Source organism: Tiliqua scincoides, chromosome 14, assembly GCF_035046505.1.
Source record: "Tiliqua scincoides isolate rTilSci1 chromosome 14, rTilSci1.hap2, whole genome shotgun sequence".
NCBI classification, from domain to species: domain Eukaryota; kingdom Metazoa; phylum Chordata; class Lepidosauria; order Squamata; family Scincidae; genus Tiliqua; species Tiliqua scincoides.
Window position 1 is genome coordinate 13,758,016 of NC_089834.1, and position 21,565 is coordinate 13,779,580.

A 21,565-nucleotide genomic window follows, 5' to 3' on the forward strand; every position below is an offset into this window, starting at 1 on the left:
GAAGTAAGCCCCATTCTGATAGGTGGGGCTTACTCCCAGGTAAGTGAGGACAGGCTTGCAGAGCCCAGCCCTGGGATGACTCATGCAGGTCCTTGGTGAGTGACCTTGAAGCAGAAGGCACCGTCTCCTTTGAAGCGATTGGCTGATGCACCCTGGAAGAGGAGGAGCCTCCACAGAGAGGACAGCCCTGAAAAGGGACTCCACGAGGGGACAGAAGCGCCTCCAGAGAGACCTTGCAACCAGCGCCTACTCCAGGCTGACCAGGGCTTGGACAAGGCAGCACGTGGTCTCTTGCGTCACAAACTACACTTCCCAGCATGCCACGCCTCCAGGAACATGGCCGCGCTTTTCCGGCGCGCTGCATGCCGGGATGCACCCTGCGGCCTCCCCGCCCGCTATGCAAATGAGGAGGAGGCGGCGCGGCCAATGGGCGAGCGGCGTGGCTGCTGTCGGAAGGCCCCGGATGTGCGTGTGGCGGTGCCCTCAGCCGGCGCGAGGCGGAGCGGGGCGGGGCTGACCCGGCGCTCTTTCTCCTCAGCTCTGCTCTTCGCGGAGCCGCCGCCGCCGCCCGGTCACGACACGCGAGGAGGTGAAGATGGTGGCGCGGACGGGGCGCCGGCTGAGGCCCAGCGCCTGAGGGGAGCAGGCCTGAGCGCTGCCTGGGACTCCTGGGGGGCTGAACCCTTCTCCCCACTTGGGGGGCTGAGCCCCAGCCCTGCAGGGGGCCTCTTGGGGGGCTCGACCCTCTCCTGAGGGGGCTTGAACCCTCCTTCCCACTTGGGGGGGCTGAGCCCCAGCCCTGCAGGGGGCCTTTTGGGGGGCTCGACCCTCTCCCTGAGGGGGCTTGAACCCTCCTCCCCACTTGGGGGGGCTGAGCCTCAGCCTCGCAGGGGGCCTCTCGGGGGGCTCGACCCTCTCCTGAGGGGGCTTGAACCCTCCTCCCCACTTGGGGGGCTCAGCCTCAGCCTTGCAGGGATCCTCCTGAGGGGAGTTAAACCTTCTTTGAGGGGGGCTAAACCCTTGCAGGGCCCCTCCTGAGGGGGGTTTAAACCCACCCTTAAGGAGGGCTTGAACCTGCTTTTTTAGGGGGGTTGCATTTGGAATTGGGGGGCTTGAGCCCCTACCCTGAAGAGAGCCTTATTTGGGGGGGCTTAATCCCCATTTCCAAAGAGGAGCCCTTTTTTCGTCCTCTTTCTGAAGGGTGTGTGTGTCAAGGGGTGCAAGTCTTCGGCACCCCCCCCGCCCCAGCCCTTGGAGTGTGCTGAGCAGTGGGGCTGGCCTTCCTTGGATCTCAGCCTTGAGGAGGAGAGATTTTATTTTTGACTGTTGGAAGTCAGTAGGGAGCCTTGGGGAGATGTGGGCCAGGGGGAGAGTCCCGATTTAGGACAGGACATTCTTGGACTTGAGCGTGTGAACGGAAAGAAGACACACACGCCTAACACCAGCCCTTGACCTGGAAAGTCTGGAGACTTAAGCAATCCTCCTCCTTTTTCTGTGGTGGGGAAGGTATAAAGGCTTCAACTTTTAAGTAGTATTGAGACCCCAGTGCTGAGGTGTGGTGGTTTTTCTTTTGAAGTGGAAGTAAAAGCCTTGGCCAAGCAGGATTCTGTGTCCCAAGAGGTAAAGATAGGCGGGGAAGTGATTTTAATATATTTTTTTTAAAGGGAAGAGGTGTGGTTCAAGGTCAGTCCCACACAGGGTCATATTGAAGAACCTTTGCTTTGAATCTTTCCTGACAAATCTTAAGAACAGGGGGCCTCCACCTTTGGAGGGCCCCCTCACTGTGAACCCTGGGTCTTGGGGTGACCCCTGTGGTTCAGAGTGGGCTGCATTGGCTCCGGTGGCACATCTGCCCACAGTTCCCCTCATTGCAGGCGGTCAGCTGCTGGGCACCACACGCCATGTTCTCAGTCCTCTCTTATGGCAGACTGGTAGCCCGGGCAGTCCTGGGTGGTCTTTCGCAGACAGACTCTCGAGATTACAGCCTGGTGACTGCCAGCTGTGGCTTCGGCAAGGACTTTCGCAAGGGCATCTTGAAGAAGGGCATGTGCTACGGGGATGATGCCTGCTTTGTGGCCAGACACCGATCTGCAGATGTACTAGGTGAGTGCTTCTGAATGGGTTAATGTTCCTCTTCCCCCCCCCCTTTCTGTTCCTTCTCTGCTTGGGTATTGTGAAATAGCAGCCCCAGGTTGTGAATGCAAAGGCCCTGTAATTACAGATTTAGAAATGGAGGTTTTTGTCTTGGGGCTAAATGTACCATGCAACCAGCAAAATACAGATTCCATGTGATTTTTCTTGATGCTGCACCAATTAATCTTGCCCAGTAAAGGTTCTTATGTGGGCAGCATCTCTTGTTCATAAGCTCTGTTTATGACTGGGCCTTTGTTTTGCAGCTCATCAAACCCTAGCAGTTGTTAGGTTCATTTTTTTAAAAAGCAGCATTTTGTGCAGTTTCCCCCTGTTCAGTAGTTTAAACTTCAGCTGTTTGGGCTACTGTATTGTTGTTTTTTCCTTACTGCAGATGAAATGAGCAGGCAGGCACTTCCTGCATTCAGTGCACCTTGTGTCCTTGCCAGGTGAAAAACAAAGTGACATTGAGACCGGTTTCAGATGTCAAATTTCATTTCCCACACTTGGTTCACTGTGATTACAGGCCTTGCTGCAGATCTATAGTGCAGTAAAGCTATGTTGTGTCAGATGTCCTGGAAGCCAGAGGGGAGTATGTCCTTGTGGGTTTTTTAGTTCTTTTCAAGGTTGAGCTTGAGATAGCAGACCTGTCTCTTGCAACAGTAATTGACGTACACCACAAATGCACATTGCTAAACACTCTTTTTGTGTGCTGTTTAGACTTGAAGGTTAACACTGGGGTTCTGCTTTCATATCTAAAATGTCTTATGTTCGTGGTAATTGAAAACTTCATGTTGCCATGGGAACTTCATGCCTGTTGTAATGAGTGAACATTTCTGGGCGGGAGAGTGGGGGGGAGAGGTGGAGAATACATCATTTGCTTAAAGTAGCATTGACACATGTTTAGGGGAATTCTCTATGGTATGATAGTCACAGGGGGAAAGAGAAACTTGGTTAGTCCAAATTGCTTGTGCAGTAAAGTTGATCTCTTTTCATTTTATTTTTAAGCCCTAACCCCCAAATTAATTGCTGTTTCTGAGGTCTTATTTAGCATGTGGTCCATGCAAGCTGCTCTTTAAATCAGCTTCATAGATTCTTCCGTTCTGCGCTGACATTGACTGTAAGAGGCCACCTTTGATCACATGTTAAGACAATTTGAGAGCTGCAACAGATTTGCAGATAGCCCAAAATAATGATGGGAAGAGACCAGTGTCTTGCATGATCTTATTGGCTGATCTGGTTTCCCTTTTCATGGTCCCTTAAGTCCTATAGGGTTGCTTTTTTCTAGTCTGATGCCCTAGCCTAGAGTGTAAGGGAGGGATGGGACTTCTCCCTGACTATGCAGTGAGTTGTAATGCAGGACTTGATATCGGACTGCGATAGCATCACTGCGGAATTGATAAACAGCAAATTTTTTAGCTTAATGCTGTACTTACTCCCTTATTAATGGGTGAGCAGATGGCTTTTTGGACAGACTTGATCATCTTATGGCTCATTAACTAAGGACTTGATGATAAATTCAGGGTGAAGGAATTATTTTGGATGATTTGGAATGCAGTCCTTGTGGTTTGGTTATCTATTTTGCTAGCAGTATTCCCTTCATATTTTTAAAATTTGTATGCCACTTTTCAGCTGATTACCTCCCAGGGTACCTTACAGTTAAAATCCACAGAAAGGTTCAATATAATTATGATTCTGCTCATGTGCGTGGGTGGTCTCTTCTAGACCCTGGTAGCCATTGGTCAGGTTCTAGGCTCTTTGCTGCAGGCAGAGGGGGCAGAAGGACCTGCAAGTTGGCTTGGGGCTGAAGGATGGTATAGGCAGCAACCCCCAGGAGCTCTGCCTCTTCATTTAAATTGCAGAGTCCCCGTCCCAGTCCCGTCTCCCTCCCCCCCCCCCCCCGCAATTGGTGATGCAGCCTAAGTTTCTGTGGAAGAAGCTGCAGGTGGACTTGGGCTGTCTTTCTCTTGGTTCCTCAGTCTCACCCACAACAGAGACCATACAATTATCTTGCTGCTCTATCTTCCGTATTAAATCGTGCTGCATTTAATTGATACTTTGGTAGTACTCATGACTGCACCGCTTACCCATCATTGTGCCTCTTGTGTGTTTGGTCATCCTTTCTCTGCTTAGAACCTCGTGCTTTCCCTATCTGCCCTCTCTTTTTGCCTGTTTTCTTGTAAACGTTCCCATCTCTCCAAACCTAGCTCTGCTGCTGCCCTTTTCTGGCTAATTGTAACTTGTTCTGCCCTCCCGTGTTTATGAGCCATCCCAAAAAAATTTTAAAAGGATGACTCACAGCAGAGTTTGGCATAATTGAGAGTTTTGTAAATAAAGATTTAGAATATATTTGGTCAAAGAATGTGCTTTAAGTGTTTTTCATTTTCCCTTCAGTCTTGATTTGCTTTTTTATCATTCAGTGAAATGAGTATGCCAAACAATTCAGTATCAAATTGTCAAGCCCTTGGCTTGAGAGTCTTGTGTGGGTGTGGAGCGGCCACATGAGCTGCTCCCATCCAGTGGAAAAATTTTGCATGGGCACTTGGAATCAGCCCAAGTTCAGAGTCAGTCCCTGTTTGACCAGTGGTTTAAAAGTAGAAAAAACAAGCCACATGACCTTTATTTCGTAATAACTAAAATCTGAGAAATGCACCTTGTGTTGCAGAAAAAGGAGAACCTTATAGTGGATTGGCAGGATGCCCTTTGCAAAACTAGTCTTTGGAAACATGAGCTGTGAACTAGGAAGGACCTGGTTCTAAAGAAGAAGAGCATAGGTAGCCTGTTGGAGCCATCTTTCTTGCCATTGTGGTCACTCAGGTGCCTTCAGGAAACTTATGATCAGTACTTAGGGGCAGTTACCCCCCCCCATTAGTGGCATAGTTGGTTGTCATGACTAATGGCCACTGATGATATCTCCTGCTGCATGAATCTGTCTTGATCCCACTTTAGTGATCCTCCTCGCAGTGAGTTCCATGAGTAAATTACTTGTTTTATGAGGAAGTACTTTCTCTCATTTGTCCTCAGTCTCCTACCCACTTTACCTGCTAACTTAGCAAGTGGCCTTAGGCAAGACATAATTCTCCCAGTCTCAGCCTTCCCACCTGCAATGAGGGAAGAATCGCAAGGGCCCACCTTACAGGGCTGTTGGGATGTGGTGAGATTTTTGCCCCACATCCTGCTGAAATTCCAACCTTTATGTTGACAGGATGAGTATGTTTGAAGTACTTTGAACAGTTGAAATGCATTCATTGTAAATGTTAAACATCTTTCTCTGGAAGGTGTTTTGTGTCTTAATCCTGGATCTAATCTGAAGTCAGGTGGCTTTGTGAATGCAGTTGCAAATTTTGGCTTGTGGGAACAAGAGGCCTAATTTCTTCAAAGCATCCCTAGCACAAGGAACTTGACTCCCACTGCCTTCTTTGGAACTTAGTTCCTGGAAAGAGTGCATAGTATTGCAGCTTAAGTGTCATAACCCCTTGGTCCATTATGTGAGTGTTTTCACATGCTGGTGGATTCTCACAGTGAGCCATATCCCAATTGGTCAGTAAATCTTGCTATTAAAAAGACTGAGGAATGCAACAGTGTGTGTGCATTGTTTATCCTTTCACATTTCCTTGCTTCCCATGTGTCGCTGTGCACTAAGAGCCCAATCCTGAACTCTTTAGTGCTGGCAGTTTGAGCATACCACCAGCGCTGGTTGTCGCAAACTTGCTGTAAGGCATGCCCGCGACACCCTGCACTGAGTCGGCACCGACTCTGAGCCCAGTGCCGGCTGGATGCCACCAGAAGCTAGATAAGAGCACCATGCTCCACCAGATCCTTGAGAAGCCCCATTGTGGGGCTTTCCCTGGGGGAAGGGGACTTTCATTCCCTTACTTCTAGGAGATTTTTGGCAGCTGCTGCAAGGCCACAGGATGCGCGGTAACCACTATGGCGCCGCTGCACCTGGGGGCAATGCCATCGGTTGTAAGTCTGCTAAGTTGAGAGGGATTTGGACCTTTGATGGTGAACAAAGATCTTGAGTTTGATGCAAAAGGCAGACGATCTTTTCAGTTCCTTTAGCACTCTGTTTGGGAAATTAACAAACAGCAGGTTACAGTCAACATACTCAAAGTAGTGCAACAAAACTTGTGCTGAGAATAAGTGGAGCATATTTGCATAGATGTAAATAATTTGGGTCATTTATTCTTGTTCTAATATTTAGGCTGTCGCAAGCACTTAACAAGGATGAAGTTGCTAGGAGAAGAAGGAAACTGGGGGATAGAAACAGAGGCACAGGAAGCTGATCAGGGCATGCAAGTTGTCTCCATAGCTTTCCTTAGATGCTTGTTGCTGTGTATTTTCAAACGGCTATCTGTAGCCATGGGAAGAATGTTCTGAAGTAATGCATCTATTCTCTAGTTTGCATACCAGATGCCAGGTCTCTTTGAAAGTGTATGTACTGTCTATATAAACATGCACTGCTTAGGTTTTTCACCTTAGCCCCATGTTACAATTGTAGTGTTAAATCCTATAGTTGGGATTTTTAAGAGAGACGACATTCTAAACCTTTTAATCATTGCCATTTTCTAGCCCATTACATTACGGGAAAACGAGATCAGGAAATTTCAAATTTATGGTGAAAGATGAGGGAGTAGCGTGTGCAGTGCCTGCAAGACATTAATTATTTAATACCCAACTTAAGTGTCAGTCGTATTTTTTTATTTTAAAAAGCCAACATTTTCTCTGTTTAAAATAACTTGTGCTATGCAAAACATGAAATCCTCCAAGACTTACTAATAGCATGAGGCTAGTATTGCCACTTTAATATAAAACAGACAACGCAGGCATGCAAGAACAGAATGACTCGTTAGGAAACATTTGCTAAACATTAATGTTTTTCTTTCCTGCAGAAGTGCTGCAGAAATAATTAATGTTGAATTGGAGCATAGCTCTTTGAAAATATGCTTATTCAATCTGCAAGGATTTTATTCCTTTCAGTGCCTTCAGTTCCTCTTGTGTGCCTCTTTTAGAATTGTCTCCCATTGGTAAATTCCTTGTATAGCCAAGTCTTACATATGGCTGCCAAAGAGGAGGTTGTTGTCAACAGATGTGTGTAAAACTAGATATTTATACATGTGTGTCCTGCCTCAGAAGTTCAGAGCATCTTTCATCATCAGCTGTTCTACCCACTACCTAGGATTGCTTGGGGTTTTGGTGACAGTTTGCTTCAAACTGTAATTCCTTTTCACTTGATTGCACTTTTCTTGAGAGCAGATGTATTCTAGACATGGGGAAGCAGTGAGATGGCTTTCACCCTGCAATGAATGCTCAGTTGCCTTCTGCCTCATCTTGGCTTAAATCAGTGGTTCTCAGACTTTTTCAACTGGGCGCTTTTCAACCTGACCTACTGGGCCATTGGTTGCAAACCCCCATTAGGGCTTCAATCCTATACATATTGTATAGATTGGCAAATTTTTTGCAGGGATTTCATGGCTCCTCCGGTTGGTTTCCGCAGTTCCCCAGGTAGCCATGGCTCACAGTTTGGGAAACCACAGGCTTAAACTAAGAAGTGTTTACTCTTCCCAGGCTGTGATCAGATGCACACTTTCCTGCAGGTAAGGTACACTTTCCATTGAGCACAGTGAGGCTGTCTTTTGATTAAAAAAAATCAATATGACTGTACGGCAATTATACTGAGTGACGCTTTTTACAGTTGAATTCCATCCCATTTCTAGTAGTCGAAAAGTATACCTTCTGTCCGTATTGCCTTCTCTCCATGCAGACAGCTCCCCCAAATTGTAGATATAATCAGCATATCCTTGCTTATGTAAAACCTCTTTAATGCAAGCTTTGCAAGTCATGACCAGGTTGGAAAATTTTGTACAGGCTGAAGGACAATCTCTGAAAGTGGTGAAGTTTGACACTGATCATCCAAATGATTATTCTTTTACAGAGGGCTAGTACAGAGGGATCTGCTTTGAACTGTTCAGTTGCATAATGATACTGACCTTGGAAATGCTGGTTTGAATGATGGTAACAGAGCCAAATCCTAACTAACTTTCTAGCACTGACACAGCTGCGCTAATGGGGCTTGTGCTACATCCTGCAGTGGGGGGGGGGCAGTCACAGAGGCCTTGTCAAGGTAAGGGAATCTTTGTTCTCTTACCTTGGAGCTACATTGCCCTTACCTTGGTGCCAGAAAATTGGTTAGGATTGTGCCCTCGGTCTTATATAGGAAGTGCCTAGAAGCTCGGTAAATGGAAGCAGTACCAACCTTGCACTGGTAGCTGCACTGTCTTATAAAAGCACTTTGGATGATGCAGGACCTGAAATAGGCCAAGCGCTTCAAATTAACCACCCTTGTTGTATTTAAAGGGGGGTGTTCTGGAGTCTGATTACTAGCAAGTGCAGGAATAGAGGGGGACTCTAGCTGAACCACTGCTGTTTACCTAAGTTGCCTGGCTAGAGAAAAGGTTAGCATCAGTCTTCTGCTTCCTTTGAAAATGGTGCATGGGACTGCAGATGTGCTGCCTGGATCCGCTACCCTTGGAATTTGAATATGTGGTTGTTTCAAAGATGTTCTGCAGCTTTCCTGGCTGCCGCCACCCCCACATAGCCCCTCCCCTCAACCCACAGTCTTCAGCTCAGCACTGTTACCTCATCAGCTGCCTCACTGGATGTAGGCAAACTTAAGCAATTGCAAGGAGCCCTTGTCATCACAATTGACGCACATGCAGCATGTAACCAGTCAGTGACTCTGGGAGCTGTGTGTGATCTTCCCTGTAGAAGGAAAAACTCTTAAAGCAGTAAATGCCACTTACTGATGCTGAAGGCAGCAGCGGTTCTGCCCTTGAGAATGAATGCTTTGAAACATCAATCTTTTCTCTAGAAGGTTTTCAAGTGGGATATATACACTCATGTAGGTGTTGTGTGTCATAAAGGAGAAGAATAATTGTTCCTAGCAATGCTTGAGTCACCCAGGAAGCCCCTATAATGCTTCTTAGGTGGGGCTGGAAAGTATGGGTGAGAGCTGGCTTTTGCCAATCCAGATTGAGATGAGGGTCAGTTATGGGCAGATAAACTAAGCAGGTTAGCTTGTGCATTTGTGTTGAGTTTTAATTTTAAAACTGGGATTCTATAATTTTAAAACTTTGTGATTCTATGTTCCCTTTTATTAAACTTGTTTGGTTTTCTGTTTTCAGAGGAAAAGTATTTTGGCATCTTATGTTAAAGCAATGTTCAGTGCAGTACTCATTCCCTCTGGGCTTGGGTGGCTCACAGAACAATGCTGCGCATATTTACTCAAAGGTTTAATGGATCTTACTCAGAGGTAACTGTACTTAGGAATCCAGCCATTAGAGGCTTCCCTAACCTATTTCTGCCCAGCCCACAGGCATTCACTTTCATCCCTGTTTCATATATGCAGTGTTGGGCAGAAATGGCTTAAGGGTTCTAGTTAAATGGCGAAACAGATCTATGGCTTTAACGCCCACAGGGAAAACCATATGAATGACACCCAGCTAAAGAGAACTTAGGTGCAATCCTATGCGCAGTTACTTGGGTTTTTGGTTCTTTGATTTTAGGTGCTGCACATGTGTATTGTGGCTTGCACCATCTACTTATCTATAAAGGTGCCCCCATTAATTGGATTAAACACTGCAGCCTTATAAAATCCAAAATTATGCAAGGAACAACTTTTTCTGGCGATCCAAAGGGCTCCTTTTTAGATGACGACACAGTTGGTGATGGGCAGTTAAGTTTCTCTACCCTGTATCAGGCCAGCGGTCCATGTAACCCGGAATTATCTGCTCCAGCTGTAGTGGCTTTCTGGGGTCTGATGCAATGGCCTTTCCCATGACCTGCTCCCTGACTTGTTTAAAATGGGAGGTGCCTGTGACATTTCTGCCTGCAAAGCTCCTGCTGTCCAAAGTTGCCTCAGTTCTTTCTTTTTCAAGAAGTGATACAAATTGGATGTCTAAAAGGTTATGCACTATTTTGGGGGAAATCTGATTAATGCGGATGGCTGGTGCGGAGTCTGACTGTACTTGTTGGCGGATTACACAGTTCACATGGAGGTCAGCTCTCACCCTCTGTCTCCTTTCAGCTGGCATCCTCGGTGAAGGGCATTTTACTAGCAAATTTCACTCTGCACTAAATTAATTTTCACTTCCTGGACAGAGGGTAGCAGCCTTCTCTTCCACAGGATGTCTGTCTTCCTTAAGCAGAATTTCTGATCTATGTGACTCATGCTGCGTCGTGAATAATTAACATTATCTTTCCTCGTTCAATAAAATGCCAAGTTGTGACTCTTGCAGGCTGAACAATTTCTGAACGAAATTTCAGGGAACTGGATATTGGAGATGCATCTGGAGATAGATGGGAGATATTTGGTAAAGTTTCAAAGGATTTTTGATGCTGCTGTCTTGTGCTAACATTTCCCAGGAAAAAAAAAATCCCAGTGTGTCTTTCCTAAATAGCTTGTCCTTCAGTTCCACAACCTTTCCAAACCACCTTGTTTTATTCACACAAACAAATAGCGAAACGCTGTATCTGTACCAGAATTGCTGATACTTTTCAGAGAGGAAACGGCAACAGCCTGTTCTGTACTCTTGGTGGTGGTATGAGAACCATGGGGGAAAATGACTCCATATTTTACGTCCAGGGACATTATCCAACCATTACAGAATTTTCCAGCTATACTACTTAATCAACCAGCAGTTAATGGATTGTATCTTAGAGTCTCCTTCTGCTTGTGAAAGGCATCCTTGTGGAATCTTTTCTCAGGAAGATGGAAGTCTTAGGATACATTCCAATGTCAATTGGTAAAACTGTACCTTTTTTTACAGGTTATGTGGATATGGCATGTTGTATACCTTAAATTCACTTGGGAACATCTAATGCTCAAGGGTTGGCTTTAGCTGAATATCCAAAAACTTGGTGAATAGCTCTTAAAGTCAGGCTGTTAAGCTGGTCTCTTTGCTTTTGCCTACTGTTCAATGCTGAAGCTCCCCAAGGTTACTTGAGGTGATGCATCTTAAAGCAGTCTGCGTGACCTTTAACTCCCAACTGCCTCTGTTTAGATGTAGGTAGCCTGTCTCTGTCAGCAACTACGTATATCTTTAGAATGTGGTGGCAGTGCTAGTACAAGGAAAATATTCTAGAAGTAATTCTAGAGAAGTAACTTTGTTTGTAGTCTTGCTTAAAATAAAAGAAGCCTTAAACCTTGGTGTGTATTTTTTCAGTTCTGCAGTCTTAATCTAGTTTCATAATAACCTGTTAGGGACTTCAGCCATCGGAAGTGATTACATACCTCTTTGCTCCTTGCATGGCATGTTGAATTAGTTAAGTGATTAGTTTAGAAAGCCTCTTCTAGTAACATGAATAGCAAACTGGAACATTCAGGAAAAAAGTCACGCCAGCTTTGATTTTTGTGTGTCGTATTTTGTATATTTCAAAATCTCCTTTTATCTGTTTTTCTAGGGGTAGCAGATGGTGTAGGAGGCTGGCGAGACTATGGAGTTGACCCGTCTCAGTTCTCAGGGACTCTAATGCGCACTTGTGAACGCTTAGTAAAGGAAGGACGGTTTGTACCAAGTAATCCTGTCGGGATTCTCACCACGAGCTACTGTGAGCTGCTGCAGAACAAAGTCCCTTTGCTTGGTAAGAGCAATGCGCCCCTTCCCTTTTCTTCCATCTGTTGTTGGGTGTGTATGCTTGGCCATTAGTCTGAGATAATACAGAAGGCTTCTTAGCTCCTTCTGTGCCCTGAAGAAGAGTATCCACGGATGGAATTCAGCTGTATCTGGGTAATGTGGAGAACCAGCAGTGTTAATGGAAACCAGTAACCTTTCACACACTGAGCATAAGTTCCTCTGCCTGGCCCTCGTGCTTCTCACCTGACCTTAGCTTGTCTGCCAGGAGCTCTCTAAGTACAGAAGCTATATTTAGCTTGCCTCTGCTGAACTTGGACAGAGCCGGTCCTTTCTCGTGACCCACCTAAAGAATGGGCATCGGCTGCAGAGCTCTCCTTCCCCGTCCGTTCAGGCCTTGCAGGAGATGCTTGCGTGGGTCCTGGGATGTATTTATTACACCGTGACTACATTTGCACAGAAGCATCAACTAAGGCAGGAGCTGGCTGGATGCGTCCTTGTTGAACCTGCCTGATCCCCTGTAGCCGTTTTCAGGAGAAGGATATAGTCTGCTTTTTGCACAGGAATCTCTGGTTATGGTGCATGAGTGCCCCACTCCTCCAGTTTTTCCTTCCCTTAAAATGGCTCTGCTTTCTTCTCACCTGGAGTGCTCACCTGAGGAATATTCCTTGTCAGGAACAATGATGAGCCAGTGTGGCAGTGTTCATAGTGCCCAGCACTTTGTGGACCAACAGCTGGCTTTTTTTGTCAAGGGCTTACCGCTGTTATGCAGCCTTCTCTGCTTCAGTAGCTCCTGTTACATTCGCAGCCTCCGTTCATTTCAGCGGAGTCCATCTGTCTACCTGCATAAATCCTTAGCTGAGGAAAGTGTTCAGCGTGGGGATTTAAATCAGCAGCTTATTCATTTACAGGCTAATTGTGACATCATATTAGAAGTGGCTTAATATGCCAGCCTTGAAGAAGAAGAAAAAAAGGCAACAGCAGGGTTGCCTCTCAATGAAGAGAGCCCTGGAAGGGATTTCTGTGCTGTTCAGAAGTGGCATCTTGCCAGGGTTTCTGAACAAGCGGTCTGTAGCTGGCTAACAGAAACTCTCCACTTTGTGCATTTCCCTCTTGCGTGCTCAAGTATTTGTACTTTGGTGATTCTTAAGGGCAGGCACCTCCATTACTGGGTTCTGTATGCAGTGCTTGGAGGAGCCAGAAGGTCCTCTGTAATATGCGTGTGACTGTTTGTGCCTCTCACTGCCCAAAGGAAACTATTTTGAATCTTTTCCAGGAAGCAGCACAGCTTGCATTGTGGTTCTGGATCGGACAAGTCACCGTTTACACACAGCAAACTTGGGGGATTCAGGTTTCTTGGTAGTCAGAGGTGGAGAAGTAGTGCATCGATCGGATGAGCAGCAGCACTACTTCAACACTCCGTTCCAGTTGTCGATAGCACCTCCTGAAGCTGAAGGGGTCGTCTTCAGTGATAGGTGAGTGGCTTCGGTGCGGATGCTTGGCCAGGGTTTGCCAGAACCAGAGAAGCTGCACTGGGTGCATCAAAGCAAATCGTCAGGAAGATCTGCTCTTATCTCTGTTTTCTGGTGGATTTCCACATGGTTTGTTGTTTTTAACAGTGCCTCCGATCTCAAGTGTAGAATTTGACCGTGTCTTCTGTGTTCCCAGTTTTATTCCTGTAAACTTTTTCTTTGTTCTTGATTAAACAAATCTGCCTGGTTGTGTCTGCTGAAAGAGCAATTTGCTTTTAGTTTTATCTGGCCAGTAGTACCCAGAGAGGCTGGGGAACGCATGAATGGGCCGGAGGGAGAGGGAGCAAGGCTAACTGAGTATATCAGTCTAGTGCTGGTCCCAGCTAAGGCTTGCAACATGGCCTGGCAGCAAATACCGGATCAGGGATGTCAGAGTGTGTTGAGTGTGCTAGTTGTGACCTGTCTGTGAAAGCAGGCCCAGTTCCTTCCTTTTGTAACTTCAGAGGGAACTTTGAGGTTGCATTGACTGAGAATTCTTCATGCCTGCAATTCCTGCATGTTCCGAAGCTCCACTTGGACTGACACAGGGAGCCACATCTCCTGGCCAGTATGTAGCACCTTTGTGGTGGCCTCTGTTCTTTTCATGCTTCCAAATTGTTCTCTGCTTCAGCTGGACTTGCATTGTCAGGCCCTCAGATACAAATGTAGTGACTTCTCTCCTACCGACTTAGTGGCTGTCTTGCCAAGTGAAAGGCTGTGATGTTTTGTTTTTTGTTTTGTTGCCCTTGGGAAGTGCAATGCAAAAATATTTACTTGGCTATAGGGGGCTTTCTTGGCTTAAACACACAACAAGTCGCTTCTACTTTTCACATGTCTGAATTACCAAGGGCAAGTGCTGCAGCTTGTGTCCCTGTGCATCTGTGATGGTAGCACCGAGGGCTTTCATCTGTAAGCCCAAGTAGCCATGTGTGGCCATTAGGGTGTCCAGCATTACCTAATGTGGTAAATGGGTCATTTACCACATGGGAGGGGGGTTGTCTTGCTGTAGGAGTGCCCTGCTTGTGTCAGGGGCCTCCTGTTCAACTCAGTTTGGGAATCTACTAACTTTGCATGGAGAGGCCATGAGGAGGCCAACACTTGAACAGAGAGGGGAACATGTGACTGCAGCTTGTATTTCAGTGCAGTTAAAGGCTTCCGAGCTGTGTCCAGTCTAAGTGAGCAAAACTCTGAACTGGCGGAACACCAAGCTCTGAGGTGGGAGTGTTGGAAAAGCATGTTCTGTCCAGTGAGACCCAGCAGCTCAAAAGACGTCAGCTCTAGCTCGCTCCCAGCCTTCCCCTTTGGAGCAGGGCCTTGTAGCTCAAGGCAGTTTCCACCACAGGAGAGGTGCTGTTGCAGGGTGGCTGCAAGGGAGTTGCCTGGCAGTGGGAGGGTCCTGGCAGAGTTTGGCCTGGAGCACCTGGGAACACCTCTGGTCTGCTGGACCGAGCAGCATAAAGATGCCTATGTTCCTCTGCTCAAGAAATACAAACCTTGCAAGGATTGTATTTTTTTTTTCTGAAGCAACCAAATTGAGCAGTCCACTAGCGGCCAGCCCTCTAAATGTCACCTCAGTAGTCTTGCAAAGCAAGCCAGTAATTTTATTCCCCATGTTGCAGGAAGGCCTTTGACCCAAGCCCCATTCAGACGGGCAGCTGCTCACGTGTCCTTGTTTCCACAGCCCAGATGCTGCAGACAGCACGACCTTCGACGTCCAGTTGGGAGACATCATTCTGACGGCCACTGATGGTCTCTTTGACAATATGCCTGACTACATGATCCTGCAGGAGCTAAAGAAGTTAAAGGTAACCAGAGCAGTTGCAGGAACAGTTGCCTTGGCCTTCAGTAGTGTGCACAAAGGCCTGTCTCCCACCCCAGCTGCAGTAGCAGCCACTTCCCTGGACTTGCAGTGTGCTGGGTCCTGTCGTTCCAGCCATGCTGGTGCTGATGGTGGATTGGGGGAGAGTTAGGTGCGTGAGGAAGGAAGCTTGCACCAGACAGAACATACGATTGTCAATGCCTGTGGTATAGGTGGTCACTCACAGGTGTACTTAAACTTGGCAGTGCCACTCTCATTTTTGGAGGCAGTTCAGTTAGAGTTGGTGTGTTGGTGCCCTTATTAAACTCCGTATTTTCATAGTTCAGATGGGGAGGGGTAGGTTAAGATCCAATAATAATTAAAGCAAGATTTTTGCAGAGAGAGTGTGAGCATGACTTTTTAGTCCTGTATTGCATGTGAGCATGGTTCCCTAAATATTCCTCGGCTTGGCATGTTCTTGGTGTCAGCCTCTACAGTAAGTAGGCAGTCCCCTAAAGGCAGAGAGAAGGCAAGGTGGAAGAAGGCGAAGGGCGAGCTAGGCTTCCCAGCTTATAGCCTGTTAGCAGAGGGCTTAGAAGATGCCCTTTGATGCCAAGACAGCTTCCCCAAAGTGGTGCCAGTAGGTGCTGCACTGGGAGGAGGAGGTTTGCACTTCCTAACTTGCCGCCCTTCGGCCTATTTTTCTGTTTCCCACCAAAGCCGGCTCTCTGGTTGATATTTGCAGTGGAAAGGAAGGAGCACTGAGCTCAATCAGTCCTTCAGTTGTGTGTGTGAAACAAGAAGCCTCCAATATTAACGTGCCTTTGTTCTCTCCTTCTCAATCCAGAATTCAAATTATGAAAGCATACAGCAGACGGCCAGAAGCATTGCTGAGCAAGCTCATGAACTAGCATATGACCCAAATTACATGTCTCCCTTTGCACAGTTTGCTTGTGATAACGGACTGAATGTACGAGGTAAGATTGGCACATTGCTGGGGAGCAAAACCCCACAGATCATGCTGGTGGTTGATGTTCCAGAATTCTGCAAAAGCCAGTGTCCTGGGCTGTGTTTGGGGAGGTGCACAGGGAGTGAGGGCACCTGCTTCCTGGGACATGCTGCATAAGTGGGGCCTGTGGTCCTTTTTCTTGCTGCCCCACCCTGGGCCTCAGGGAGCCTGTAAATTTTTTATAACTGCAGCCCAGTGCATCTAAGAGCAGTTTAGAATTTATTTTAGACTCTCTTGTCAGTTGCGTGTTGACTTACTACAGTGTTAAGAGGTGGCTGTGAAATTGCTGTGGTAGAATTAATGGAAGGTTAAAAGTTTTGTTTTCACTTAACTCCCTTCTCCCCAGCCTTTTCCCCAGTTATTGTTTAAATGCTTCTGTTGGCACTCTTGGCTAAGGATAAGCACAGCATCTTTTCTAGTGGCTGTTTGCTGGTGTTTTGCTTCTTTTTTAGATTGTGAGCCCTTCTGGGACAGGGAGCCATTTAGTTACTTGATTTTTCTCTGTAAACTTGCTTTGTTGAAAGCAGTATATAATATTTTTAATAACAATTTATGGTGCAGAATGCATGCTCGGTGTTCCTGACAGATGGTAGTAGATATCTCCCTGGGGATTGCTTGGAAGGGGCAATTGCAGACAGCTTTTCAATCAGCTCTTCAGATAAAAACTGCCAAGTGCCTTGTTTTGCAGGTGGGAAACCCGACGACATCACCGTCCTCCTTTCAATAGTTGCGGAATATACAGACTGACTTGCCGAGGATGTTGGTCCCGGATGCCTTGCGGTCTCCTCCCGTTCCCAGCTTCTTCACACATACTGTTTCCTGCTGGCAGGATACCTGTCTTTGCAGCTGATCTCAGTGGCTGTTCTGTGTTGCGTCCATTGCCCATCTTCAGAGGCAGTCGAGGTTTCTGTGGAACCCCAGCGGAGGACACCTGCCAGCACGGAATGAAAAATTTCAATACTTGAAGTTTGTCCCTTTTTGTTTTCAAGATTTAGTAGTAATTATTGCATAGTTGCAGGAAGGGGAGGGAATAATTATGGCACTGAAGAAAGTGAGCAGAAGTAGAATTGGTTGGTCGTAATTCCAAGTTCCATGTGCTGTCTAGAATTAACAGAGATCCTTGATCAGGACACAATGACTACATGCTGGGGGAAAGCCCAGGTCATAGAGCATCCTGTAATAAGTATAGCATGCTAAAATGATAGTTGAGATTCATGTTTACGTGAACTCTCCAGAGGCTCTCACCTGCTGTGAACATCTTGGGACATACATACATAGTGTTAGCCAGGAGCTTTGTTACTAAATTTGAAACACGAAGTTTGTTTGTGACAACATGTGTTCTGTGCGAGTGAGAGGGAGAATGAGTGAGTGCAAAGGTGCATCATTTAATGTACGGATGGAAGTTTTGCATATCAGTTGTTCACACAGGGTCCCCTGCTAGCTGGGTTCTCCTCAGATGATTTTCTAAACCTCTTCTCAGTCTGCAGAAGCCAGGGTGTTGAGAGGTGGGGTGGCACTGCACCTCTGCCAGTAGCATCTGCTCTTGCTTCTATGTGGTGCGGCAACTGGAAAGATGAGGTGCATTCAAGCAGACAGCCCTTGGCTCTCAATCTTCCCCCTTGCGTCTGAGGGACTTTGCTGTGTTTCAGGATACGCAACTCTGTGTGTGCTCTGGCAACAGTACTGATTACACACCTGCAAAATGCTGAATGAGCATCATTTTACATTTCAGTCGCTGGTATGTAGGGTCTTCAGAAAGAACTTTAATGATGTTTACAGGTATCTAATAGCCATTTAGCCTCTCATTTTACACTTGCTAACAATCCAGTTTCTTCAGGAGCTGCAAGCTTCCCCCCTTTTCTTTTTTTAAAGCTCATGTGAAAAAGATAGCTGTAAAAATATATATATTTTGGTCAGTTTTTCATAACTTTTTTGCTGGTAGAACTTAGAAATGAAAAGCCATGTTTTATATAGCAGTTGGGTAATGTTGATGTTTGTTTAGATCTTGGGCAGTAAAGCAATCTTAACCTTTTTTTAATATGAAAAAGGGGTTTTACTGCCAGATTTATTGTATTAAAACTGTAAGTTTGAGGTTACCTCAGTTTGTTTTAAATATTTTTTTGTGGTTGTACTGTATATTTGCATAATTGTGTCAAGCTTTTATTTATAATTATGTAACATGTACCATGTACATGTCACTATTTCAATGCGTTCTGCTTCTACCAGGCATTTCATTTACCATGAGAATGGGTGGAATCGTTTGGAAGCTGTTTAATCTACCTTTCCTAAAACTTGGCATGATCATTTTTCTTAAACCACCTTTAATTCTGTGTCAGAATGCCTTAACCACCCTAACTTGACAAAATGGGATTTAAACACACACATACATGCGCGGATACAGGGTGGAATCAAAAGTAATGAAGAAAATCATCGTGCTAGAACTATAAAATGTGGCAAAATGATAGATGACTTTGCACAAACCATTTAAATTCCCTGTTCTCCTTAAGCTGAACAAGATGTTCCTATGTATCTTCAGTTAGAAGGAATGTATTAATGCTGCAGTCCTCGGCTTCTTTTCTGCTGTGCCAGAGGAGCAGTTTCCCTAAAACATTTTCTCTGCATTTAAATCTTTCGCATTCACTGTTACAATTCTTCATTAGAACAAGCACTGATCACTGATTCCCCAAACACCACCTCCTTGGAGCAGGATCAGTCCCTGCTACAGAGTCACACATCCAACCTTTCTGTGACCAGAAGATGGGTGAATTCCCATCAGTTTAAAAAAGCTGCTGAGGTGGACATATGGCCTGGTGTCCTTTGCCACCATTCAGGGTTGGGAGTCTTGGATCATATCCTGACAGGCTGAACTGTAACGCATAGTGAGGTTTGATGGTCAGCCTAGCTTCCCTTAGAGCGGTTTCTAGTTGAGCTGTGTGTAAAAAGCCATTTCTCTTACCGCGTTTTCTTGTGATGAACAAATTTTAAAAGTTGCAGATACCGTCCCCCCTTCCTGCCTCCACTGGACACCAAAGACCAGTACAGTTTATAGCCTTTTGCCATCTGTTTTTAAAGCAATACTGTATTATAAAGATCTAAACTTTTATTGCACGCTTGAATTTGTTTTTCCTCTTAAGATGTCCACTCAAATGTATTGGAACCGAACTTCTTCCTATGAACTTAAGCTGTCTGCGCACAAGTACTTTTCACAAAAGGAAAAGGCAGGCCTTGTGTTAAAATAACCCTTAAAGCTATAGGTGAAACACAACTAGTGTGTTTCCTAGAAATTAGGCTGGTGTTATGATTTGGCACAGATAAGACATTCCATTTTGTGTTTTCTTACATTGGAAACACACAGGTGGAGAGCTTAAACTGCAGGGTTGCTTGAGAGAGCATCGGAACGAAGCTGCTTTTCATAGCATTGGCCTGCTTTTATGAGGTCATGCAATAGCAGCTGCAGGTTCTGCCTTTGGGGGTGCCTGTAATTGTTACTAAGCAAGTATGAAGGGCTAGGTTAATGTGAAATATAAAAATGAAGGAGTTTAAGTCCATGGTTCCTTGTCCCTTTAGTTATCTTTGAGAGAACTGAAACAATCTGGTGTCCCCCTCAGATCTGCTATTTCAGGAACAATAAATAAGAAAAGCAGCCTGGGATTGGGGACCAGATTGGATATGGACAAAACTGCCCACAGTGAAAGCAAAATGAAAATAGTATGATTGGAATTGCTGCTGAGGTGGTGGGTTGCTTCTCCTTGGGGAAACCACTCAATGCAGAAGTAGACTTTCAAAAAATTATCTGACAAAGATAGCTGATCTAATGAGGATGCTTTCATTTCTTGTTAAATAAGACTATCATTACCTGTGCTTACCTAAAAGGCAATTATGTGAATTGGATGTCTGAAGTATAATTTGTGCAAACATAGTATCTGTAAATACATTTAAATGAAATGTAAAGATATTTAATAAATATAGTATTTATACAATGTGTGTGTGGCTACTTTTACTGGGATTTGCACAGTTTAGATTTGAATATTTTCTATACCATGCAGCGTGTGAGCTCTGAACTACCTTTGCCTACCAAATTCTCTCAGATTCAATAGTAGTGTCCTGATGCAGAAGTTAGATGAAGCCTAGCACACTGGCCTATGCAGATGTTGCATCTCTTCTAAAGGCTGTCCATGATCCATAAGGAACTCCTGTACAAACCCCATCAAAATGAAATGGAAATATATTAGCTTTATGATCTTGCACAAGTTCTTTGTTTCAGAGGTTTGTGCAGGAGAGGTTCCCAGTGGCTCGTGTACATAGAAATGCTTGGAATGAGGAGGAAAGGGAGGCGTTAAACTGGGAAAACCAATAGCAAAGGCTTGTGGGGAATTCAACTGAAAATGTACTTAGTATCTGTCTTGCAAAATAAAGGTAGTTCAAGGTGTGGGGGATGTAAAAAACACAGATCCACTAGAGCAGTGGTTCTCACACATTTAGCACTGAGACCTACTTTTTTAGAATGAGAATCTGTCAGGACCCACTGGAAGTGATATCATGACTGGAAGTGACATCATCAAGCAGGAAAACTTTAGCAATCCTAGGCTGCAATCCTACCCACACTTACCCAGGAGTCAGTACCATTTACTATCATTGTTAAAAGAATATACATAGTAGCTTGTTAAAAGTATATTTCTGTAACATTTCCCCAAATGCAGTCACATATCATGGCAGCATCAAATCTAATATATTAAAAATAAAATATTGAAATGGATGGGGCATGTTGGCAACCTTCAGTCTCAAAAGGCTATGGTATTGCACTCTGAATGGTGGTTCTGGAACAGCGTCTAGTGTGGCTGTAAAGGCCAATTCGGGAGTGACAATCCTGAAATTGGCTCACGACCCACCTAGTGGGTCCCGATCCACAGTTTGAGAAACACCGCACTAGAGAAACTCTTGGCTCTGTATTAGCTGGTCTGTTTGTTCTACTTCACTGTAATTACAATGGCCGTTCAGTACTCATTCTCCTTCACTGTGGGGGTTGAAGGGAAGTGGATCTTAAAGAAAGGCATAGCTCCTGGAGCAGCGTGAGACTAGTTGCTCTTTGTTAGGTTGCTGTGGGTAACAGCCTGTTACCAGGGCTGAAACGGCCACATGCATTCTCCCAGAACAGCAGAATCAGAAGAGCTTCTGCGTGAGACTGAACATGCCTCCAAAAGGAGGAGGGAGGCTTCTAATCCTCTCTGTTTCATTGTCATAATATTGCACGATCTATGCTGCAACACTTCAAGATTTTTTAATATCCTTTAACCACAACCAGTGTACATATACACACACGATTTATAGGGGGACAAAGAAGGGAACTAGTTCTGTGCATTTAACCATGTGTTCCCTAAATTCTCTTGGGTCAAACAATGCAAGTGTTGCTTCAAGTGTATGCTAACTGAACTGAATCTCATCAGATATGGCTGACTTTAATTCAAAAGCAGCTGAAAAAGTTACA

The 21,565-nt window shown here is 45.4% G+C and overlaps 1 protein-coding gene across 1 annotated transcript; it reads left to right on the plus strand.

Annotated features, from left to right (window-relative positions):
- Positions 1 to 470: 470 nt before the first annotated feature.
- Positions 471 to 20,060, plus strand: PPTC7 (protein phosphatase targeting COQ7). Its single transcript, XM_066609551.1, has 6 exons — positions 471 to 2,103; positions 11,593 to 11,772; positions 13,039 to 13,237; positions 14,955 to 15,078; positions 15,919 to 16,048; positions 16,769 to 20,060. Exons 1-6 carry the CDS (start codon positions 1,902 to 1,904, stop codon positions 16,825 to 16,827), a joined length of 894 nt encoding a protein of 297 aa, XP_066465648.1. The 5' UTR covers positions 471 to 1,901; the 3' UTR covers positions 16,828 to 20,060.
- The last annotated feature ends 1,505 nt before the right edge of the window (positions 20,061 to 21,565 follow it).